Genomic DNA, 26,919 nt, shown 5'->3' with positions numbered 1-26,919 from the left:
CAAAGTTTTGGCCCCTTAAATGAGTTTCGCAGGAGGAAAACAATCGAAAACCTATCCATATTATATTTCTTTTATAGTCCAAAAAGCAATTAATTGTCTGGAGGTTGGCGATGTTCATTAACAAGCATAATACGAGTGCTCTAACTTCACTGCTTGTTCGTGTCCTAAGTAACGCACCACCCACGATTATTACAACTGCGAAACCAGTTAGCAGAAAGATCTTCTAGTTGAACAAGTATGGTAGTCCGGCAATAAATTGAATCAAAACAATCGTTTCTGTGCTAAGAAAACAAAGTTTGCAAATTGAACCCGTAAATCAACTGTTCAGAGAGAAAGTGCAAGAAGAAGTAAAGAGCGAATCGAAACGATAGCACTGATATAAACGCAAGAAAGATGTTGATTGTGCGGACACGATTAGCCTAGCCAAACACAAAGCGCTGAGTCAAACCCATAAAAATACGTATTCGAAATCGTAATCCTTGTTGCATCATATGTTTATGTTTCAGCCTCAATATCGCTGAGCAAATCGTACGGTAGTTCAAGAAGCAAATCGAGAAATTTCCAAAGTTTTGAGCGACATTGAATCACTAGTTCATCAACGCGGGCAACTGCATCGAACACTGCTAACTCTTTATATTATCAAAGATTTTTGATGATGCCTATGCGTGCAAGTTCCTACTTTCAAAATCTGTTCACAAAAAAATCATAAATCTTTTTAAAATCGTAGTCGTGTATGTAGGTCTTCGTCCACGGCAAAAAAAATACACTCTTATCTTTGTAATTTTTACACTTCCCGGACTGAATTCGGAAGAAATGTGTTGCAAACGAAAGAATTTCGCAACCGAGTACAAAATGAACTCGATGTCGGTGAGTTTATTGATACCTGCATCAGCCGCTGCAAGTCCTGCAGAATCCTTGAAAACTTCTAGATGACAAAATATGATTTGGAAGTACGATAATATCACAGAGATTACTATGTAGGAGCAACAACTGTACTCCTGTCCTTTTAAACTTCTCGACAAAGAGTGGAATGTTGAAGAATAAAAAGTTTCGCACATAAACTTCTATAACTTCATGTGCTCGACAAAAAACCTAGAAATTCTGGTAAGAGAGACATAAGTGGAAATACCCCAGTGCATTGGTTGGTGTCAGCGCTGCATTCTCAGATTCGAACGCACGTAATTGGGCAGCATGGGCAAACAGGAGAGATTGAATAGATTACACGACCGTGGTCGACGCGGACAGGAAAAAAACGCTGCTTCCTCAATTTCACGACAAACACCGACATAAAACGGCAGTTACGCCGGAAGAAAATTACAATTCCACACTATGGGCCACGCAAATTGGAAGGAACATTAAGAGCATATAGAACACGAGCAAATTCAATGCAGTAAGTATAAAAAGGAAGAGATGGGTTACACTCAAGAACTCGACTCTGACATGAGTCAGAAGCGGATGGTTCGCTGCGGCTAATAGAAGTGACGGGAAGAAAAAGAAAAACGAGCTAAGTTGGCAGACAGATAAATAACGATAACAGTGAATGAATATTTCCAAAAACATCACTGACTGGCAAACAGTGTACTTTCGTGAATCATTTTATTATCACCTAGATTCTTCAATGCAGAGAAAACCCAGTAATGAATCTTCCGACTTATCAGCGTCATTGACCAAAAATAACATGAGAAACTAGCTGAAATGAAAGCCAGACGTAAAAACAGACCTTATTGATGGGAGTGCTGGTCATCGCTGCGCCATCGAAAAACATTTGCTGATGGCGGGTGCTCGCATTCTGTACACTGCGTCGCTGACTGAAACGTTTTCAAATCACTCCTCATAGTACTGAATTCGTGTTTAAAATGACCCCACAAAAATAGCACTTTTCAAAACCTGCTCTCATTTTTACATATCACCTGGCAGATGTTTTCTCCGGCTAACACTTACTTTCATTTCTTGCCTTTACATACGATTTCAAGGGAAGGCTTAGGAATTAACGTTTTGTAAAAAAAAAGAACTTGAAAGAAAACGAGGAAATCAGAAAGCAAGCTCAACCTACTCACTGTGTATGTACGCTAATGCACCAATTTTACGATGCGATGAACATGGAAGAGAAATTCAGTGTGAATGAAGTACTAAAATAGCTTAAGTTTGCACAGAGTAGCCAGCTTAGCAGAACGTTTCAGGAACGAGGGGGTGCTTTAGAATCTCAGGTTACTTAAATGTGAACGACAAAGTAAACAAACACGAATCGTAATGTAACCCAGTCCAGAGACGAAGTGTAAACTTTTTAAAAACAGAAGCATTTAGCTGGATATCACCCCATAGATTTTTTAAGATGCAAGTGCACCTGAGTACTTCATCTCCAATCACTTTTTCCGTGTAAGCTTTGCGAAGGTTCCGTTATCTCGCTAACTCAAGTAAAATTTTGAGTCAACTCCTTGTGCACAGTTTTTTTTTTCAAATATAAAGTTAGATTAGCTATTTTCTGAACGTTCACTGTTAAACACATGAATTTGATAAGACTAACTAGTTTCCACAACCTCATGCCTCACAAGTACTCCCAGGAGCACTAATAAAGAAATAAAAAGGTAGTTATGTAAGAATTCTACTTCTTCACCATAGGTGCGATAAGGAGAAGCCGAACCCTCCTCAGGTGAAAGTGCTCACGGGGTGCAGTGCAAAGTCGGGTGCAAAGTGAAGGAGGTCCCTTCCCCAACCGTTCAAAAGTGAAGGGGATCAGAGCACCGGCTCCAACTATCGCATCTATGTTCTTCACTTTTAAAAGATTGTTTTCGTTAGACAAACACAATCCCCGCTTTCGATAGCATAGCAAGACGTAATGTTTCTGAGTTCTCTGCTAAATAAAAAATTTCTATATATTAGAACAACTTTGAAGAAGGCAAGCCTGCCAGGTAAAATTAAAAGCAGCTGCAACGCGCCAATGCCGTTTGCTTCTTAACTCGTAAATAATTGGAGCTATCCTACATACACTTGACTTTGGTGTTCCAGCAAAACCAATAGTTGTGACTAAAGCTTTATCCTTATTTTAATAATCACTTTCCTGGTACTTAAGTGTGAGAGGTGGCACACAGCCCGTTTTTAGCGTGACTGCTGGCACTGCAAACTGGAATTGGATGTTTAGAGTTTTTTTAGTTATCACATAACTTTTGGCTGACTTCAAAAACTAGCAGATCACACCTTCTACCCTCTCAATGCCAGTCATTCAAAGGATATGAGATTCGCTTCTTAATTGACTTCGCCCGTTATGAAGGCGAACGTAGGCGAACTATGGTAACCTAAACAATCTGAAATAGAATGTTAGGAAAACTACTGAGATAACAACAAACAATCGGAAAATCAAGGAACTTGAAGATATGCTCTGACGGAAATCGCTCCACAATTGCGCTATCTGTTTTAACGCAAGGGAATGTCCATATATTTCTAACAGTCATGGAAGAATCAGATACTCACAGATCTGTCGACAACATCGTCAATTCCTTTACCCAAAATGTTCATCCTCTTCTTTATTATCAAACTCGACACAAGAAGGGACGGTGACAAGATAGAGAAAAGTAAAAATGGAAGATAATGCATTGCAAGTAAACAAAAAATATTGGAAACAGATCAGCACGAGAATTTGTTGTATTTGTCGCTTTATACGAAGACGGAGCTAAAGATCCGAGACAGCTTTTAATGGGGGTTGACGGATGAATCGAATAGCGTTTCGCTCTAGTTCTCCAATCTATAGTAAGAAGACGCCGCTTACGACGCGACGCACGACTTGCATCCTTGACCTTGGACTTGTGCAGTACTAGGTTTCTGAGTGCAGGGCAATAAGTAAAGTATGTACCACACGACTCAATTCTGCAGTGGCAAGACAAAAAGACAGCCGAAGTTGTTACCATCCAGTTTTTTTTTTTTTTTTTTTTTTTTTTTGACAGTGTAACTTTTCCACAAGAATTTGGTTTCCATCGTTTGCTGCTAAATATGTGCGAAGACATTCATGGATTTTTCTAATGGTGAGAAGAAAACACCTGATGGAAAACAAATTTGTTTACAGATATCCAGCTATTCCAACAATTTCTGACTTACGCAAATTATCTCCGCTGAACAAAAGAAGAAGAAAATAAGAAAAACACGATTAACTTAAGCCAGTGTGCCTTCTACAGAACACAAAACACAAAATTCTAGGGAAAACCACACAAATTTTAAACACAAAATTCTAGGGAACCGTCCAGAAAGTTTTACCTTCTCCTCCATCGCCCTGAATCCGCTTCCACCTCAGAACACTCTGCATCTGAGATTGTGAAAAGTGAATCATTGCAAGAGCACGACGGTCGCATCCAGTTTCTCGATGACATGGAAGTTGACAATAACGGTGGAAGTTAATGGTCAGAAGAGCTTTCCGTTCGTTATTAACAGCAGTCCCAGATTCTGGCAGCAAAGAAAAGTGTGCTTATTTAAAACGAAATGCTCATTGCATCGCGTAAGGACAAACGGCAAGGAAAATCGACAGAAGCACAGAGATCATAGTATTACGACTATTCGCTGAAGAAACGACAGATGAACAATGGTAAGCAGCTTGGAAAGACTGAGTACGAACCATCTTCTTCTCTTCAATAACCTGAGTAATCCTCATACGACAGGGCCTGGCGGAAGAGAAACCACGAGAGCACTTGAAATGGATATGTTGTGTTAAAGGTCAACAGAGCGTTTGCTCAGTCAGCAAAAGCTACAAATTCTCAAGGATATTACAACACCGTCCTCAAGAAAGAAAAATACCTGCAGCTAGAAACCGAAAAAATCATAAATTTTCGTCTTAAAGATACCCTTAGAAATGCAGTTTTAGGCCGAAGAAACAACAAAAAGCAAATAGATTTTAGCTGGAAGCAAAGTGGCAAATCGGATAAAGTCAAATGAAAAATAAGATGGTGAGTTCGATATTATATGAAAGACAAAAATCAGTCTTGAAAATGATGCAGCAATATCCATGTTTCTTTCAGTCATTTGGGCGAGGAACAGCAACACAAAATTAAAGATTACTTCAACAGGGCGGGGAATTGAAAGCTGATCACAGTGTGGTGGTCAAAAGAGGTTTTTAAACGTTGAAACAACAGTCCAGAAAATTTCAAGGCTTCAAAAAATCACCAAAACAGCCTCCAATAGAATAGAATGGGAATTAATTTTTTTTTTCCTTTTTTCGCAAGTGTTGAGCTACTATTGATTTTGCAGACGAGGTTTCGTCAATTTGGCATCTATAAAACTCGACTCCACCGAGAAAAGGACGAAGCAAGGTTAAACTACCTCTGCCGAGCTCGTCTCATTGTTGCTTGCTTTAGTCAGGCCACACTGGGAATGGTGCCGTCTTTGTTCCCAAATAAACAAAATGTGGCAGAACGACGAAAGCGGCAGAGACAAAAGTGCCGCTCTATTTCGAAGTTTATGAGAGCAGAAAAAGTGAAACGTGACCAGACACTTGTGTAATTCAGGAAACAAAATGGAAGGACAGCTCGCATCGACATTAAGGAGATGCTAACGTTTCTCTACGACATCCAAACGACATTGTTAGAAACACCACAAATGACGAGAGAAACAGCAGATGGGTGGAGATGAGGGCAAGATATGGGAAGAGTGGCACCATCCAGCGGCTGAGGATGGACCCCGCTAATTGCGCACTCCAATAGATTCGCCGTTCATTGCGGTTGTCCAATGAACAGACTCGGCCTCTATGTCCTCAAAAACCACAACCTATGAATAGGGAAAAATCGTTAACGAAAGCAGAGATAGCAAAAAGATCTCTAGAGTGCAATCTCATCGCCACTGCCACAGTCGTGCTGGAAAAGCTCGGTTTACTGCTGAGATCATATTATCATAGCCGCTTACGCATAAAGGTCATGCTTGAAATCGATTTTCTGCGCACTTCCGTATTGCTACAACGTCAAAAAGCACAATCTAATGTTCTTCTCTACGCTATAAGTCCCGAAGCTCTTACAATTGGATTTCAATTGGAGATAAAGAAATTCTGCAACATTTCTAGCTGCTCCCAACAAATAAACGAAAAGAATAAAAACCAAACACGCATACATGATTTCTTTATTTTTATAAGCAGTTGGCTGTTGTTTCCAGTTTACCTCTTACAATTTCGATGCAAAACATGAATCTTCCCTCTTTGCAATATAAAGAAAGATCAACGTCACAAGAACTATAACAAATTTCTCGATTATCTTTGCCCTAATTCATGAAACGGCTTTCAGAAAACATTTCAAACAAAGACTAGCATCCCGTGTTCCATCCCTAGAATTTCCATTGATTAGAAAATATGCATGTAGGAAAGGGAAGATGGAAGATTTCAACAATCTTTGATCGCATTATTCAAAAGTATAACACGCATGAACAATGCAGACCCTTTTACGACCAAAAAACAGGAAACAAAGTGGAATGTTGTTTCTCCACATCATATTTACTAAACGAATTTATAAAATCTACCATATATATATATATATAGGAGAATTTTGAGGGGTTTGCTAATGAAGAGGGTTCAGACGGTTGTCAAGCCTTTTAAAATGGATTAGTGTCAAGCGAGAACCGTAGATGACGAAATAAAAAAAAAAAACGGTATGCCAGGCACCACACCAAAAAATAAGTTTCTCCGGCCAGAAAAAATCAAGCCGGACACGGGGTAAACATTTTGATGGAAACAGTTGTTCGGCTGACGGGAAGGAGTTTGGGCCTCGTTTGCTTCGAAGCCGAGGCTAGTTGTGTCTACCAGTTCTCAAGGCACAACAATCGCATTCGAGCCGAAACATCTGTGCTTAGAAACACATGTCCACTTTATGGGTCTATGAATCGCGGTCTGAGTGATCACAGTTAGACAATGCACATGTTGCTGAGGAAAATAGTAGCTTGTGTGCTCACGAAAACGGGCCCTACTGACGTCGCGCTACACTCGCCTAAGTAGTCCTAATAAAATCACCCCGGGATGGGCACAGCATTGATCGGAACACTGAGACGCATTGAATGCCCAAAAGGTCCACAATGATGAAATGAACGTTTTGGATGGAAGATTATGAGATCGTTTGAAAAATGCATACTTTTTTCATTGACACCTGTCCGTAGTTAATTGCGATCCCTAGGATCGAAATGTACTTTATTATTAACTAAGATGAAATTTGCACTTCAAAAATACTTTAACTTTAAGTTTTAACTGAGAGAAATGTTGTTTGGAAAGACAGAGAAGATGAGTCTGTTTTTGGAGAACAAGCTTTGGAGAAAACAAGTTATTGCAGTCGCAGATACAGATGTGCTGCAATAAATTCCCTTCGTATAGGAATTACAGTGGAATCATCAGAACTAAAAGTTTAGAAAGCATTAACAGAAAGTTACTTTCAGAGGAGTACACCTCTGTCCGAGGATCAAACAATGGTGAAAGTGGGGATTAAAATGGTTGACATGATTGAAATGTTCATTTATTTCATGATCTTTACTTGTCCTTCGAATGCACATTTGGAAATCAGCTCATCAAAGCAAAATATGAATCCGATTTCAGGATCCGCAGTCAAAAACTACAAGAAGTAGACGTAGTGGATATTATCTCCAAACAGCAAGAAAAGTACAAGTCATCTCAAGCCTTGCAAAAAACAAAAGACAGTACAACTTGACGGTAACAGCTATGGACGCGACGTTATTTCCTGTAGGTAAAAGCTACCACTCTGCTCCTGCGCATTAAGAATGCTGCGCGCAACATAGAAAATCCTTACAGTAATACTGCAGAATTCCGTTGAATTAAGTCAGTAAAGTTTTCAACAGCGAAGTGAGCTGCTAAAGCAGCGAATGACTTTTGAATTACAGCAGTGCAACCCAGACATAGGATGATGTATTGAATTGACAAGTACTCTGTGACAGATCTGTCACATCACGCTCGTCATTGTCCTATACGCGCATGCATCCAATGTCAAATTCAACTGAGATACCCGAAAAAAGCCAAACAATTAGAAGAGAAGTGAAAGCTACTTGTGTGAGCTACACCCTACTTCGACAACAATGGGGAGCAGCCACCACTCGGGGCATCTGTGATGCGAAAAAACATCTAGAATGCTAACGCGGCCCGTTACTCTATTAAACTAGCCTTTTGGGAGCTTCAATGTCTTTTTTGCGTAGGAAAAACACTCGCTACACTGCTAAAAAAAGAAAAAAACTCACCTCTGAGGAGTCACACACTGCTCGTCGGTGAAATTGTAGTTCATACCGCTTACAAGCGGAGAGTCGCTATATGAAATCGCAGACAGGTTGTACAAAGTTGCAGCTGAAAAACACTTTAAATATTACAGAACACTACAAAACCCAGGTGATACACCCAAAAGAAGGAAACACTTAGGACAAATCGCTGTAAAGAGCGGTTATTTCGAGAGCGACGAAAACCTGCACGCATATGTGAATTTGCATATGTAAATTCGGAGCTACCCCATATTTCATCGAATATGGAGAACAAATCACCGGACATCCGTCTAATGGATGCTACGGAGGCTTGCGGGAATGCCGTTTCTTCATGGAACAGATCATCATAGCGTACCAATAGTTGAAAAACGATGTAGGGGATGTTTATGAAAAGGCGCAATAAGCTAATGATAGCGGTCGCTGCAGTGTAGAGCAGAAGTATGCTGGGAAGTAACGAGTATCTCACGAATAAATATTACATTGAAGAATGAAATAATCAAAACAATCAGGATTAGTTGCACTGCTGAACAACCGTTCGACCACATGACACTTCTACCAGAACTCATCAATTATCTTCCTTTTCAGTAGATAAAAAACAGTGAACAGTGTAACTGAAAAGCTACACGTCTATTAGCATCCATTGTAACACGCAGCGTACACTTTTAAAAAACAAGACTGCTTAAATGTGAGCATTTGCTCAGTGACAGTAGCCCTTGTTCTTACTGCGGTGATTCCAAAGCAAATACAACCATAATTCAATTTCAAAAAACATTGCGGGATTCCAAGTCACCCAAATTCTGAGTAGTTATCCAACCAGTATTCTATGGCTTCTCCTAATTTTTTTTTTCTTGCAGCGCTGCTGAGCTCCATTTTCGCACTAAATCCCAATGCAATAAACACGATAACGTGTATGTATTCTAACTTCATATCATATTCTAGATTTGAAGGACTGTTGTGAGGAATTTCCAAATTGATGAAACAAATGTGAGAAAGTTACAGTTGTGTTATACCTTAATTATTAGTGAGCTCCAATTACATTTCGTTTCTACTTCTTTCAATGCGCTGAACTCAACGTGCTTGCAAGGCTGCGAAGGATAATAGCAGAACAGTGAAAAGAACTAAGTAATTTCGCCGCTTTCCCTCTTTTTTTTTGCTAAGAAAGGTAAGCACTCTTTTCTTCGCCTTCTAATCGGCAGCTCCTCCAAAGTTCCAGATTCTTTGGAATTTAGTGAGATTATCTCTTACTGGAAGTATGCTAGAATCTTGATGGCGCTAAATGGAGCAGCCAGAAAAAACAATCACAGAAATACAAGAAAAACCTGGCAATAGACATGTATAAAAATAGCATCACCTACACCTGCCACAATTGTTTTGAGTATGCAGTTTCGATTTGCTAGCCTGTATACACCTCGATTGAAGTTACGAACCAACCCACTATAACTTAATCTCATCGGTTATCTTCCGCTAAACAAAAATTTGTACAAATTCACATGGAAAGAAGAACTCCTTTTTCCATGCACTTTGCGCAGGTACTACTAAATTCCTGGGAAAAATTCAAGGGTAGCATACCTCGAATCTGACGTGGTGAGGGAATTCGCGTAAAAAGCTAGAGATGTGGTTGCAGATTACGTAATCCGGTGAGGTTCGCTCATCTCACCGTAATTGTCATAAAGAACAGCGTCAAATCCGTTTCCTTAGGAAGATTTCAGTTGAAACATTTTCGTCGATTTCATTGTGCACGCTCCTCGTCCCCTTGCAAGTGGCCGAAAACCATTGAGGTATCCTAACCAACCTATTCAAGTAAAACCAACGAAGAGGCTGCTGAAGGGACCGGAGACGATTAGGGAGAAATGCGGGAACCATCTCGGACTCCGAACTTCCGAACAGCTTTTCGCGCGGATTTCCTCACCACGCCAGATTCGTACTGTCCTGGCTTTATTGAAACGAACACATTTAGGCAGTACAACATATCCGCGGTTGAAGGAACTAGTTGAACACTGCAAGACTACGAACGTTTAGAGAAATGAGAAATTGAGAAAAAATTTTCGATAAAAGCTTGTTTTTTTGCATCTGCTTTATCACAAATGCACTTGAGAGGGAAGAATGTTACATGGTTTGTAAGAATTTAATTATTTACTGCTGAATATATTTCTTATTACCATCTTTTTTTTTCGCCCAAGATTGTTGGAAATGAGCATGAGAACAAAAATTTATGATCCCTCTTTTTTGATAAGGACTCCATTCGTCATCAGCTCACCAGTACGTCTCAGATAAGTATGTAGTAAGTGCAAGGTTGCGGAAAAAATTTCAGGTGTCTGAATATTGTATACCATTTTCAAGAAAGTTTCCTGCATGATTTTAGTAGTGAGTCCTGCTAAGTACAAAATAAATTCTTACGTTTTAGTGTGCATCAGAGTAAAATCTTTTCGAATATAATTAATTATTCAATGCCAACCTAATTGATAGTTCAATGTTTTAAATGAGAATGAAATAAAAAAAAAGTTCTTCAGACTATTTCACAGTATCATGGAAATTCAAAATGAAAACGAGGGGATCCGAAACTCTGGCTAAGAAAGAGATAATAAGAGTGCGGGAAACCGATAGAAGAAGAAAATCTTTGCGACAAATTGCGGAAGAGTTTATCGCAAACGTTGCTACTGCTTCTTTGGGCACCGGACACATTCGAGAAGGTGAAGAAACTTGGTAAGTGGGTCCATCACAAACTGAATAAGAAAACATCTCGAGTGAGAAACAACTGAGAAAATGAGATTTAAAAAACTGGATGTCAGCGGATTATGAGCTACCGAAGGTATAAATCGCGAATCTTACGTCGTAAATTACAAAATCCTGAAGAACTCGATAAGATGAATACAATAGTTTTTGACATGTCGTGAGATGTTCTCAAGCGGGATCCAACCAAAAAACGTGACAAAAAGAGAGAAGGAAGGAGGTGTATAATTCTGTGCAATGTGCAACAACTACCAGCGGTACAACTTGAACATTATGTGGTCTACTCACATCGATACTCAACGCTTCATCGAAACTGTGATGTCAATATAAAGATGATGAGTTGAAGTGGCCCATTTCTCTGAAGTTTTTTTTGAGCTACATACATATTTGTTGTCATATTTTCAAAAGTGGCGCAGCGTTCGAAGTAGTCGATTCATTGCTCGTTTCATTTTCCAGAGTAAGATCAACGCCGAAATAAATTGGCTAAAAGATCAACAATAAACAGGATTCTCATCTTAGAAAAAACTATACTAAAAACCCACACTAGATCATTTCTGTACTGTCATATCTGGTAAGTACATCCTACGAGTTCTACAAGACTACAAGACTTTAAAAAAAACTAATATGTACGCATTTCATCATTAATTGGTAAGAATATAATCATCCTACCGTAACAGAAAGGTAACACTTCTAAGAAACCATGTTTACCGTGAACGAATCATGAGGAAATAAGAAAATCCGTCCTGCTTCCAGGAACACCACAACTATAATTATCCTTGATATCTGTCAGCATCTAGGAGACTTTCTACGTACTGTTTTCCTGAATTGTATCTACTTAAATAGGACACTAAAATGCATAGAATCTACCGTAAACGAAAGACGACTGCAGTAATTCATGAATGCGCACATCAATTTGAATTCAATGCAGTTTGTACGACACGAGGGAGCACGATCTATTTCCGTGTACGTATTCAAGAATGGAGTCTGTAGCACAAAAGAGATAAAGGAAGAGGAATGCTTCGCACTTACATTCACATAAACATTTAAGAAAATGTAAAAAATCCCACTCTTTCACAAGCTGAATCACTTATCAGTTCCGTAAAAAAGACACTTTGTGAATAGCAGGTGTTTTGCGCCAGCGATTCCCAACTGTACAGCCAGCTGTGAATTTCACAGTCAAATTCTGCGCTCTTGCACTACAGCAAAACTGTTCTTCATGTTTTGCAAATGAAGCAATACTGAGCCACGTAGATGACTGTTATGAATGTGGTGCAGTTTCAACCACTACTCGTTCATTCCAACAAGTTCTGCACCTTTTCAACAGAGCGCTATTTTTTCAAACGCTAGGACAATTCATTCACTAGATGTAATTTTTGGAGTGCACCTTCCAAAACCGCCTACAAAGAGATCTGCACATGTTTGTATCACTTGAGATTTCTAATGCAAATGATTTTCAAACATTTGCAGCTATTTAAGAAGCTTCAATTGTAATAGTTGTGATTGATGAAGCCTGTGCTCTAGTTTTCTTTAGACGGAGATTCAAAGACTCACGGAATGGTGGGGGCAAATCCTCTCCAAACGCTCTATATCTAGTAGATCACATTCTAGCAACGAATTACGATAATAAGCTCATACGAGTCAGAAGCAATAAAGTATTAGATGAGTACAAGCCAAGAATGATGAAAATTGACATCTGTTCGAGTGGAGTATGTTCATATGCTACGCATATGAAGAAAACCTAGCGATGTGGCAGATGTTCGAACACAACAAAGGGCAGTAGTACAAAAAGCGGTACATATTTTCGGCTGCCCCGTGGAAAAAGGGTAATAGTGAAGACAGAGCCCTTGCATACATACTTCTCGTGCCTTACAGCACAAAGATTGAAAACTATTACAATAACTTTTTTTTTTTTAGAAATTTCCCGCGATTTCCAACGATGTTTTCAAAAGTTGATTCATTTCAAAATGAACTCCACTCCTCCATAAATACTTGATACTAATAATTCTGGAAGAAATGTGTACACGGGACTTTTGTATAAGCGGTGGCTATACAGCGCTTATACAAAAGTCCCGTGTACTTCGCAGAATGCACAAGGCTCGTCCCTGACATTTAGAATGACAAAAATCAAATTTTATAGAGGAGAAAAAATGAAATGAAAGCATTTTTGCATAGTTGGAGTTTTAGCTATCTGAGTACTTGTTGTACGTTTTAGAGCGAAAACGCCTTCTAAAGTAAATGCACGTGTAGAATTCAAGTACCTCTAGCGCTGATGAATGCGAGGACCTAGAGACGTCAACCACAAGCCCTCTTGAGAAGAGTACCAGGGACAGCTTTCCCAGGAGGAAAAAAATTGCCGTTGCTGTATCTCACCATACTGTAACCTACATACGGAGCCCACGAATCAGAGGCCTTACTTTCCCGATGCGGCAGCTCTTCACATTCAGAAGAGTTATGGAGATCACTTCACGTGGCTTTCATTTCATCGCTAGTGAAGAAAGTTCTCGTCGGCCAAAATGAAACCTCCTTTTACCGAGTTCAAAGGGGACAGTTCATGTTCCCGTTGTGAAACTGAAAAAAGATGCGTGAACCTTAACCACTGGTTAAGAGAACTTGGAAGACTTCTGTTGCCGTTAAAGGCACCATGAATTTGGGGTGGAGTATACGTAAACGGGGTCGTAGATTGTGGAGGGGTAGTTCCGCTCATCTCTCCCTGCATTATTCCAAACAGCCGCCTCCAGAATGCTGTTTTGTACGACGCCATCTACTACAACGCTCCACCCCTTGCGCCGCCTCCGCCCTGCGATTCGTCGAAAATCAATCCGGACTACCCCGATAGGCAGTAAGGGACGCTGCGCGTGCAAGTGTGTGCTGCAATAGAAGGCATCGTACAAAACAGCATTCAGTGCCCGGCTGCTCGCAGTGATTCAGCGAGCTTAGCCACTCCGGTCTCGTAATCTACGACCCAGTAAACGGATACTCCACCTGAAATACCACCCCAGATTAGTGGTATGCTGCCCTTACGTTGTTTCTAACGTTACCTCTAAGGGGTAGTCCGCACTACTTCGAGTGTGATCTTTATACTTTCCTCTAGTATACTAGAGGAAAGCGCTTAGGAACCAAACTAAACTGCAATGCATTGTCTTTGGAAAAGTTGGCAAAAATTTTAACCAACAATTTATTCATGAGCATTCACCAACTCACGAGAAGTCCTTTCGCTACACTTCAAAATTAAGATGAAGCAAACAGTATTTTCTTTGTATTCGAAGTTTAGGATCCTTTTTGTGATAAAATAGGCGTCTTTCCCAAGTTGTGATAAGTTAGATAGTAGTGACAACTATTAACTATGTCGGGTATAGTCCGATCGAAATCGAGCAGCTGTTCAGAAAGGAACGAAGATTCACAACACTGAGAAAGCGGCAAAGAGTTATTACGACAATCATTTCGTCGGTGCCTTTTTTTAGATTATAATAATGCCGCTTTAAGGTTCACAGCGGAAATACTTTCAAATTAAAAAAGAGGTAGCAGTAATGCTTCACTTTTGTTCCACTTTTTCCACAACAAGGACAAGAATTATTTATTATTGGTTAAAAGCATCACCGCACGAATCTGAGGGTGCAGATTTCAGGTAGAGTATTCGTATACGGGATGGGAGACTATGGAGAGGGGGGTGATTCCGTCCATTTCTTCCTAATTGCCGTAAAAAAAATGGCCCGGAAGATGCGGCTCCGCACAAGGCTGGGGCGCTCCAGTCGAACTCCTTGTAGAAAATAGTGCGCCAGAACGCCTGAAGCCGTATCTTCCAGGCCGTTTTTACGGCATTTAGGAAGAAATGGACGGAATCATCCCCCTCTCTATAGTCTCCCATCGCGTATACGGATACTTCACCTGAAATCCGTACCACCTCAGATTAGTGGAGTGATGTCCTTGAGTGAAAACTTCCAATGGATATGAAATAACCATTTAAAAAAATTCAAAACAAAGCTAACATATCCGTTTGCACCTGCATCTACGTTTGTACGACTTCCATGAGAGAGGGCAGTTTGCTGGTTGATGTTGAATCGATACCATTGATATATGCAGTTTGCTCATACTTTGCATAGCATAATTATACCATAATTGTATTATATAATTATAGATACCCAACTTTCCTTCCTAAATCTGGTTGTGTCCTGAGTGCCAAATTGCCTAAGTCAGGATCGTATACGGAACTCACTGCTAATTGCTCGCTGAGTCCTTTTTTCTGTCTCATTGTGTCTTCTCACTACGTATTTACTATATTTGTTTAAGTCTGTCTTTGGCATATTCCTTTGGGACGCCATTAAGAGTAATAAAGAAACGAATGAACAAATAAGGATTCAACGGAGAAGGTCGTGAAAACTTACCGTTTAGATGCTGAAGACTGTGTCTGTACCGCTCGATGTCGTTTGGTGAGTGGTTACGATTCGTTCCGCGTTCCTCAGTGACGTGAGTTGCGCGAATACATTGGCGAGGACCGACAACCGCCGTTGGAGGTATCTCAAACTCTCTCCCAGCACGTCGACTATGAGAAACATTTAAATCGCTGGCCTAAAAGGGGACAGGAAAATCACTCAGTGAAATGCAGAACTGCAAAGCCAGTTCCTGACAACCTGATCAAGAAGAAACTACATTCATTTTCTGCGAACGATTAAAAACCGATATTAATGAACAAAGCAGTTTAGCGTTCTCCAGAAAGAAAAAAACGCCTCTCTTCCACGCTCAAACACAATGTAGTTCTCAATACAATCTCCGCATCTGATCAACTACATATACTCTGCCGAAATTTTGAACGTTTCATTCAAGTACAAATAGCTACGCTCGGATTCTGAATTTAAAGGCAGCATATTACGAAACTGACGATATTGGCGCAAATGTAGAAATATGGGTGTAGATTATGAGTATCAGCGTGGTACCGTTCAATTTTTTCTAATACGTCCTGAAAAACGGAACTGTTTCTTAGTATTTCTGATGGACATGATGATGCAGGTATCCGAAAAAGAAATCGAACATACCACGTATGTATTTTGTCGAAGGATTCTTTTAAACGATCACTTCTTGCTTAGTAATTTTTGAATGCACACGTGGAGATGTTTTGTCAAAATTCTCCTTTCATTTGGAAAATTTTTACGTGCGTCCTCCCTACTCTCGCTACAGCCCCGCTTTTTATTATCATACCTACGAATGCTATGTTACAAAAATATTGTGAACTACATAGAACAGATTAGCATTGCACAGTTGCGCTTTATAAAAATGCAGCACACAGCTTTTTGATTATGCACAGCGTAGAATCGATTCCAGGACTACATGTAAAGTGCTGCTGAGAAATTTAACAAGGCATCTTCTTTCCAAGTCTATTCAGTTCTAAGCCAAAGCAAGACTCTAAAGATAACAAAGTGAGCACCCAGAAGGAAAACCAACTGTCTTTTAATTCCAAGCAAAAAAAGTTGAGCTATTAGAGGAATCCAGCGCAGCATGTATCACAACGTGTCTTCTTGAGAATCTTGAGGCTTCTATGAATGCAAGAGCTAATTCATTCCGGAGAGAAAACATATGCATTTTCTAGACAGATCCATTAGAAAATAAAAAATCCAGTCAACTGAACGTAAAAGTTTGATTGTGGTGACAATTCCTTTACACCAACTGGAAACCCAGTTTTACCTGAAATTGTGAATTGACGAAGGCTAGACAGTGAGTTGAGTGACAGCGTGGAACAGCAGTCGATGGTTCGAATCCGGCCTCCACAGCATCGTTTTTGGACGAATCGCGACGACGCAAACGTACTGAAAAAACAGTTCCTTCACAATACTAAGCACTTCTACATCCAACGGCACCCTCAAAAACTATCACTATCCTTTAAACTGGTCTCCGAAGAGTGCACCTCAATACGTGATTACTATAGCTAAGCAATAAAACGTCAAACTACCAACCAACTATTGTACTAAAAATAGTCAACCATACTAATTCATAGTTTTGGTTATTACATATCAAATATGTTCCGCATGTTGGACAAAAAAAGAACGACGATATGACGGAGCCATTATTGTAGTAAAAGAAATTTCAAAATCTTAACTGGGATATCCAACTTTCCTTCTCCTTTCTACGTATGTGATGCAAACGAAGATGTCTGTTGAGTATGCAAACGGCCGTTTATGACTCACCTTCACGAGTGTGGCAATGAATGAAGAAGTTGCGAAAGTACACCCCATCAAGAACGGATTCGCAAACGTAACAAGTTACACAGAAAAGACACATTTCGTTCGTTTCGGTGAAATGCAGAGCGTTCGTAGTCGAATAGTTCAGTTTCTCAGCCTAATTTCGCCATGCCAGAGTACGAGATGGCGTTGTGTGTACGTTGGCTATTACGGCCGCCAAAAACTACGTTTTAAATTTAGAGAGGGCAGCTGGACAGACCACGCGCTGAGCAGCAGGTGAGTTATGGCCCCGAAAAACACCGAACATTGTTGGACTTGGTATAGATACTCATGCTGTACTCATAGCCAACTGTTAGCTGCAGCATCACAACAGCGCCGACAGAATCGAAGGCGTTAGCCTGACGAACGGCAATATGACTTTGATGACGAGGGGCAGTGGTTCGAACAAGAAAACACGACTGAAGTAAGCACAACCTACGTCATATATGCAAACAATGCCGCGTAGAATTTTCAATGTTTCAAATTCTCGAAAACAATGTAGAGTTTGGGGTGTAGATTACGAGTACCACGAATCTGACGTTTTGAAGGAATCCGCGGGAAAATCTTTAGTTAGGGTTGCAAATTGCGAGATCAGGGATGGTTCCGCTCACCATTCCTTGATCGTGGCAAGAAACGGAAGAAATGGAAGACGACGTTTTCAATACAATTTCAGCCGCAATGCTCCAACCACGTGCACGAGGCGCATCCAAGTGCGATTGGTCGAAGATCAGTGATGTCTTCTCTCCAGCCTATTCAAGCAAAACCAATGAATAGGCTGCTAAGGGAACCGTGTGCATAGAATAGCGTTCTAACTTACCTCGTACTAACCAAAGCAGTTCCCAAGCCGTTTCTGACGACAATCACGGAGAGACGAGCATAACCACCTCTAATTCTGCAATCCGTAAACCCATCTCTAGCTTTTCCCCTGGATTCCCTCACCAAGTCATATCCGTGGAATGCTGCCTTCAATCGAACTGGTAAACGGCCTCAGTTCCTCCTCAGTTAGAACGAAAGAATCACTGCACACGCTCTGGTCTCCTCAGCAGCTTATTACTTGAATAGGCCGCTAAGAAGATTTCATTTATTTTCGACTGCTTGCTCGTGGTTGGCGCGTTCTAGCGTACCGCATTGGAACTAAAGCCGTTTCCTACGGAGTTTTTCAGGAAGATTAGAGGAATTGAGCATGGTCAGGCTCATGTTAGTAATCTACATCCCGAATCCTGAACTATCCACGAGAAATCCAAATATCGAAAATTTCATGATAAGCTGCCTCTCAATTTTTTCTTAATCTGAAAAGTCTATTGGAGAAGGGATTGCGTTCATTCTAATGTGAACTTACTCGACTGAGTCTACTCTTACGTTTTCATTGTGAATTGTTTCTGCAAAAGTCGCTGGTGGGACATTCTTGAGTGAAACAATGTTGGTATCTTTCCTTTCCTATTTTACTAAGCAGCCCATTCACGAGATAGGCTATGTTATGTTATGTTTAGCACTGCTGCAATGTGATTGTGGAAGGAGGATAAATTACTGATAGCTTCGATTGTTCCAGGCTCTGACGAAGGTGATAACGCCGAAGCAGTAGCTGTTAACAGAGATCAATACCAATCTTGGCTATACAACGACTAGCAACTACCACCCAACATTTCTAGTCAGTGTGGTGTTCTCCAATAAATCCCGAGGGATGGGAGACTTTCTGGGACTTTGAAGGTATTGAACCACTGACTTCATTCACTAGGTGACCTCTTACCAGTACACTAAACCCAGCTTTAAAGGCATCACCCCACGAATCTGAGGCGGTGCTGATTTCAGGTGGAGTATTCGTATAAAGGATGGGAGACTACGAAGAGGAGGGTGATTCCGTCCATTTCTTCCTAATTGCCGTAAAAAACGGCTCGGAAGATACGGCTTCATTCGTTTTGGCGCACCATTTTGTACAAGAGGTTCGATTGGAGCGCGCCAGTCTTGTGCGGCGCCGCATTTTCCGGGCCATTTTTTACGGCAATTAGCAATAAATGGACGGAATCACCTCCCTCTCCGTAGTCTCCCATCCCGTATACGAATACTCCACCTGAAATCTGCACCACCTCAGATTCGTGGGGTGATGCCTTTAAGAGGCCTGGTCAAAATGTAGCTTAAATAGCGCACTGTTCCAAGAATACGTGATTATGATCGGCATGAACCCATTCAAATTAGGGTGGGCTCTGAACTGAAGTAAAGTTCAGATCACTTTTTACATCACGAACGAGCTTTCTAATTACTTATCACCACTACTGCTCAACACAACTTCGACTATTTTCACCTGATCCTATCATTCCTTATCATGTGATCATCAAAAAATGTGGGGCGCTGCTATGAAGTATGTACAACTGTTAAGTGTTAATAGGGCCAAGATATTCTATAAAAGCCTAGCACCCAATCATCACCGTGAAAAACAGAAGATAGCAAGATTGAAGTGAGCATAAAGTGATAAATGGGAGTATATACAAATTGCAAAAAACTGAAAAATCCAAAAGTGAGCACCTGCTGACTTCTCAATAGAAACTTCACATCTTGTTTCCGTCCGAATATCATCACATCACTAGCTCATAATTACTTTGTCAAAGCAGATGTGTGCACTCGCCATTTTTCACACAACAAACAAAAATAAGAGACTATGTATATTTGCAAGAAAAAAAGAGACCCTATTACTTAGGGTACTATGGTGTATGCATTACATATTATATTATATTATACCAGTCTGAATGTCCGGCTAAAGCCGGACTTCCGACTTTCTGTGGTCTTAGCTTCTCTTCACTGATCAATGAAAGTTAATAGTAGTGGCGCTTTCCGTAAAATTAGATTTGTGTTTTTTAACAACGCTTTCCTTCTCTTTTTTTTTTATTATAAATTAAGGCAGAAGGTTACAGAGTTTTCCTTCTAAACACGTCCATTCTACATTTGGAGAATATTCGATCATCAGCTCCAAACACTCCTTCGATACAATAATAATATAGATACAAATTGAAAGCATTACTCGAAGTATGGGTGTTCCTCCTGATTTCCCCCAACAGTTGTCATAGAATGATGTTTTAACATAAAAAGACGTAAACAACATCATCATACTGATAAAAATAAGTTCCACATCAAATCATGTAAACTGTTGGGTACTATTTAAGCAGCCGTTTGTGCGGGGTGTTTCCTCTTTCTGAAGAAGACATGCTACCAAGTTGAGGCAAACGTGAAAGGAAATAGACACATGGAAGATTCCTAGAGGATGCGACACCTGCAATGGCCATGGATGTGAAACGGTACAACGTCTAATTTACCTTTCGCAGCATCCATACGAAGTTATTGGGCACCGATCCCACGCCGGTGCACCCGTCGCACCCCATTTTATAGCTATCTGTAGCCGGCGCACCAATTCGACACCGGTGGACCCGTCGCACCTTATTTTGCGGATATCTGGCGCCGGGGCACCAATCCGACACCGGTGGACCCGTCGCACTCCATCTTATGGATATGTGGCGCAGGGGCACCAACTCGACGCCGATGGACCCGTCGCGCCCCCATTTTCGAATTTCGTGACATACACACATACACACACATACATACACACATATCTTACTTATCTGATTTTGATCGTCTGTATTATAGCTCAATATGTGGATAAGACATAGATGGGTGGTGGGAGTACATATAGCTCACGTGGATAGCGCCTACAGATTCCTCCTACATTCTTCCTCCACCCGCCAAAAAGAGAAAAACGCATGTATAGTAGCTCTACTTGTTTTCCTCTTCCCAATGAAGCAATTTGCAAAGGGTATCAAACTTCGAGCAATCCGCAACTCGACTTCGATTGTAAAGGTGGGGCAGTTTTTGGTGCCTATTTGAGTTGTAGTTGAATCGTGGACAATAGATGACAACGGAGTGGCCATAATAAGCCGCGTGTTTGTGGATTTGTAAACGAAATGAAATGTGATCCCTCTCATTTTTGCGAATTACACTCCTACTTCGATCTACTGGTGCAGAGATGCCAAAATCGGAAACTTCGTGATACGCTGCCTTTAAAGGCATCACCCCACGAATCTGAGGTGGTGCAGATTTCAAGTGGGGGTGATTCCGTCCATTTCTTCCTAATTGTCGTAAAAAACGGCCCGGATGATGCGGCGCCGCACAAGGCTTGCGCGCTCCAGTCGAATTCCTTGTAGAAAATAGTGCGCCAGAACGCCTGAAGCCGTATCTTCCGGGCCGTTTTTTACGGCAATTAGGAAGAAATAGACGGAATCACCCCCTCTCCATAGTCCCCCATCCCGTATACGAATCTCCACCTGAAATCCGTACCACCTCAGATTCGTGAAGTGATGCCTTTAACTCTCATTCGGTCCAGTATGTGGACGAACTAGGTTTCAGAACACCGCACCACGAATATAAAGGCACATCAATTAAGAAATTGTCGCGGAAATTGTAGTTCCATGTGCCTGGCTAGACCGGAGCGCAAACGGGCTTGTAATTACAATTTCGGGTTATACAACCTTCCACAGTTATAAGCAGGGTCACATGTTTTCAATAAGACAACCGTTGACGACGTGAGAACGAAAAAAAGAGCATCACCCTACTAACATTAGCGAAAAATACCTAACCACGTTCTCGTTGCTGCGCTTTCTTTTAAAATTTCTTCTTTACATCAAAAAGCACGAAATATTTCAAAATAACAATCGGAACAAACCTTTCACACAGATATATCCTAACTCGAGGTACATTATAAAGTGCAAAACATTATAAAGTGCAGATCGTATAGAGATAACCGTCAAGATTCTTCCACACTATAGGATTATTTTATATTTTTTTGATTATAAAATAATCAAAAAATAATTCTGATTATAATTTTTTACTTCGGATACAAAATAAACAATACAGACCTTGCAGTATTGACCACGAAGAAAGTCTGGTGACCAATGCACAATCCCACAATCGTTCACCCCCTAACCTTGACAAGCATCACCATCATTAACGTCACACAGTAACTCCCGTCCCGTAATTGTTGCTGGCCTGACCATGAGACTACATAGAGAAATTATCCATGTTTCGAACACCAATGCGTGAGTAATTCTATCAATTATTTCACATTGCGCAAGCCATAGAAACTGAACACTTGGCTAGGAATGAGTGAATGCGGTGCCCATTCGGTCAGAGAGAAAGCAACTTTTTCTCAGTTCCTTTCGTCCAGATGGTCCGTTGTAAAAAGTGTGATGCGAAGATGTTTCTCTAGACGTCAGTGGACCACAAAAAGACCCAAATCTTTAGAATAAACAGGGAGATGCTGCTTGGAGTCGCGACAACGCAAATCGGAAACGTTCATACAATGACCACATCGCAGCATGTCTACATAAATTCCAAGATGTTTTCGTAATATCTTTGCATAAGAACTTCTTGTCCAACGCTTATGTCCTTGGATGTATGATGAAAACCAACGGTTTACGATCGGGGTCAGATAACGCAAAACAATATGCGATGGTGTACGATGCGGAACTCCGATAGTACAATAAGAACCACAAAAATTTCAGCAATCCGGAACCTGCACTACTCACACTAAGCACTTAACCTTCGCACTACATCTAAAGGAAGACATATTTTTGGAGGTCTGGAGTGCATGTGCAATTATGTACGTTTAATGTCTCACAAAGTGGTGCAAAATCGACAAGAACACCTCATATGCATTACGAGTGCACGTAATGCCAAAAGAATCCAAAAACAACCGATCGGAACATTCCCACGTCCACAATCGCAGATGACCAAGTTTGTAAATTGGGCAGTTAGATTTCCCTTAGTACATTAGCGAACATACTACTATAATGTCGTAATGTCTCCCTGACAGAATACAAGCGTATCACCTCCAACTAGATTTAGTATTCACAATCATTTAATTGATCAACAGCGCTTGAACGGAGCCCATATGCTAACGTGGTTCTAGATTATTCATTTTCTGCGGAAAATGAATTATTAATCAGCATTTGAAAAGCATACTTAACTAGCCATCGATCACATTTGAGACGGTAATATTTCAATGCTTGGAACACGGACTCTTGACAGAAAAAAAACAGTTAGGTATGAGAACAGCTAGTAGTTCGAGAGAACATTGTTTTGTAAAACGACAGAATATATGAGTACATAAAAATAAAACATAGAGCAAGTATGTTATTTGAAATCAAAGCAAGAACGAACCTCCAGGAAACGATAGCCCAAAAATATTGCTGCAGAGCATGAGATGTGAGATAAATCTTGGGAAGGTAATTGGCCACTGCTGATGCTGCAGGAGACTAACTCGCGATGGTCATCGCAGGTGCGAACCACGCCATCTAGTTCGCATGGAACATGGGATGTGGGGAGAGCACAGACCGGCCATACACAGCTACAGAGAGGAAAGAACGAGCTACAAAGACAGTGCTCACTCATCCATCCGTTCGATCGCAAAACAATCCATGCCCTGCATGACCCCAGTTGAGGTTTGATGAAGCAGCAATGGTCAGGGTCTTCACAAATCATAAGGTCTTTTAGAGGGAGAAGTGGGACATTTGCTCTCGAAAAAAGGGAGAATGGAATGTCGTCAAATGTCTTTCCCAAAAAGATGTAGATAGAGCTTTTCTAAAATCTAGAATCTCTTCATCCAACTTGACGACATATCCCGAACAAGAACTTCACCTAACCTTTTCTAATTCAACGGCACGTAGTCATTAAAAAATTCTGCCATAAAATCTTCAGCATAAGCGTGCAGCAATCTATCATGGACGAATTGAATCGTTAGCTTTTCATAGGGAAATAATATTCGTTGTCATATAAGAACATAGGATAGTGTGTAAGTACAGTGGATTTTAAATTTGTTGAAGATTAAAAACTTATTTAAATCGAAAATATATTTCATTCAAAGAAATGTAATGATGGTGTTCATACTGGACTATACTTCATATTGGAACCAATAAACGGAAGTTTGACGTTTGCTGCTAGCCTACGGGATCTCCATTTGTTATGTTGGTGATCATAGGAAGTTTTTTAAGGATCTTTCAAAACTTGAAGTTGCAATGGCAAATCACTTTACTGACGGTTATCCTCAAACCTACAAATTATTTAAATATTCCTAAATGCAATCAAAGATGATAATCCCTAACAATGATCAAAATGCATCTCATAAGCTACAAAAACCTATCATGGATATTTAGACCCAGTTCTATTGGCAGAAGTGAGCCAACGAGGTTAGAAGAAATTCGTCGTTTTCACATCAGAAGCTTTAAAGAATAGTATATATATATATATATATATATATATATATATATATATATATTTATTTATATATTTATATACAAGGAATTTCATTCTTCGACGAACAAAATGGAGGCATACCTTTTTTGAATATACTCATAATAATAGAAATGAGTCGCGCTTCGAACCTTGCTGGTTGCGAGCCGCGGCCTTTTCTGAGCACCCACAGTTAGTAGAATAAGCAGGCGCCGAACGATGCAGAACACTCAGGAACAATGCGCGCGCCACTTAGGAAGAGGCGTTTACGATGAACCATTCGTCAGGCAATCATAATATATGTCCACCGCCGAGCGCCTAAGCTTCAGACAAAACCGACTGATGTGAAACGACAGACCCTCTGGAGGATAGGTGATATTTTACGGTCGTAAGAATATGATCGAATTCAATCTTTGATGTGGATCTTCAAATAGAGAGGAATGATGATGAAATCAATGCGATCAGAATGCAGCACAAAAACTAGACCGAAGATCGCAAAATTATGCTCAATACATTCAAAAGATGAAATCAGAATAACTAGATTAACTAGGCAGAAAATAAGATGGAATGACAACTATGTACTTTGTTCACGACTCAGACAATGGACAGTTTAAAGAGTGAAGTGGTTGCAATCCAGCTCTTAGAACCTTTTGAAAGACTTTTTCGAGCATTCCAAGCATAAAATTGCTAATGTTTTTCGAAACAGTCGAAAGGATTTCTTTAAACTTTTAAGAAACGTGCTACCTGGTGAACCAACTAACTGCTTTTCGAAGATAAACATAGTTCTAACTTTTTTCATTGAAAATTTTTGTCACTACAAAAGTCACTCGAGAGCCTTTCGACCGACGTAAAAACGCGGGGTAAAGATCCAAAAAAGAAAAAAATACGAATATGTATTTTACTGTGTGTAATACTGTCATATGTAAAATCTGTAAAATATGTATGATACTGGCTCGTTCTTTCTGAAGTATTCCTTTCGTTAACCATAAAAGACATTTCTACTAAGAAATCTCCATATTACAAATGTTCTAGAGTAGGGAGCCCGAGAAGAAAATATTACTTCAGAAAATTGGTAGTTATTCATATCAGATCAGCCTTGGGAAGCACTGCAGTCCGATCGTAAGAAATGACCTTTTCGTGTCGAATTTCAATGTAATTTCGAATGTATTATTGTGATTGTAATGAAAACTGTAACTTGTAACTGTAACTTTAGAGAGGAAGAGAGGACCATGAGAGAAGTCTGATAAAACACACACAAACTGAGTCTCTCAGACTAGATCTAAACGACATAAGAATAAAGCAGGACAAGGATCTCAAGAGACTTCATTTCATAGCGGCGAGTGCTTAATACTGTATACAGAAGTAAAGAAGAAAAGAAACACTATAAGCCGAGCACCCTGCTACATATCCAGATGATATTGAATGATGCAGATGCATCGTACTGTAACGGAAAATGGTTTATCCGACGCGTATCAATAAGCAGTAATTGTAGTAGTGTTACTCAAATTTTGTACTTCAACTTGACTCATAACGGATTCAACCTATCATCCACCGAATTATTTGGAGTCTACAAACTATAAATTGCTTTTACATTGAAATTAACATTCTACCATGCGGAGGTCCGCTGGCATCACGGCAACGCGGCTACTGAGGTAAGCACAGCTCAGAGCTCCTTTCTTTCTTGTTTAAGATAGAAATATCTTAGAGGCTGATGACTTGTTCTAGATGAGGAATTTGAGAGGATATGTTGCAAAAGTTCTGACTTTCCAGGCTCTGACGAAGACGACGACGCCGAAACGTTAGTCGTTATAAAATCTGCCAACAATCTTGGCCTTTGTTTCACATTGACAATCCATAAAATGCAGTCATTATGCTAAAATTCAAGGAACTTCGAAATTTTACGCTGTCGTAACAGTGTGGACTAGGAGAAAGCCGAGTTTAAGGCACTCTCAAGAATGGGAAAGCAATCACTCATTTTTAATTTCCACAACAAGCATTTAGTGGAACTAAGGAATGCTGAAAACATCACTGCTCTGGTTGCGTTCCCACGCTCACCATAAGGTTATTAGAACGCGGGGTAGAAAGTCGCTTGCTAAAGATAACTACGCATAATATTGCAAACTGATAGTTCCTTCCAATCTCATGCAGAGATATGCGTTTCATTAGCACTTATAAAAAAAACCAAGAATACAACCCTAATGAAAAAAATATGATCAGCAGCAGTTATGGAAAAAGTGACTAAAGACAAATATTTAACGAACCTGGTGAATTCAAGAAGCTCCGCAAATTGTGTGTTTTATATCGCTTCGGATACAAATTCTTTGTATTAATTCTGCTAGTGGAAGCTGTCGATATCATTGACCTGGCATCATCGTAATCTATCATATTAAAATCCCGAAGAGTGGAAAGACTTGGTGACGCGTGTAGCGAGCATTCCTGACAATAAGAACATGTTGTTTGGTTAATCATACTTTGAGACATTGTGTCTCGTGGAGGGAGT

The 26,919-nt window shown here is 40.2% G+C and overlaps 1 protein-coding gene across 2 annotated transcripts in view; it reads right to left on the bottom strand.

Annotated features, from left to right (window-relative positions):
* The window catches only part of RB195_014337 (uncharacterized protein), a gene marked incomplete at both ends in the record, with an annotated part of 61,929 nt that overhangs the window by 16,485 nt on the left and 18,525 nt on the right, over positions 1–26,919 (bottom strand). For both annotated transcript variants that reach the window (XM_064204554.1, XM_064204556.1), the window contains 4 exons: positions 1,721–1,808; positions 8,197–8,299; positions 15,324–15,507; positions 16,618–16,739. In XM_064204554.1, the coding sequence (XP_064060435.1) occupies positions 1,721–1,808; positions 8,197–8,299; positions 15,324–15,507; positions 16,618–16,739 (497 nt within the window). The remainder of the gene's footprint in view (positions 1–1,720; positions 1,809–8,196; positions 8,300–15,323; positions 15,508–16,617; positions 16,740–26,919) is intronic.

Source organism: Necator americanus, chromosome V (assembly GCF_031761385.1).
Source record: "Necator americanus strain Aroian chromosome V, whole genome shotgun sequence".
NCBI classification, from domain to species: domain Eukaryota; kingdom Metazoa; phylum Nematoda; class Chromadorea; order Rhabditida; family Ancylostomatidae; genus Necator; species Necator americanus.
Note: the sequence above shows the minus strand (reverse complement) of the source record. Positions and strands in the feature narration are given on the sequence as shown.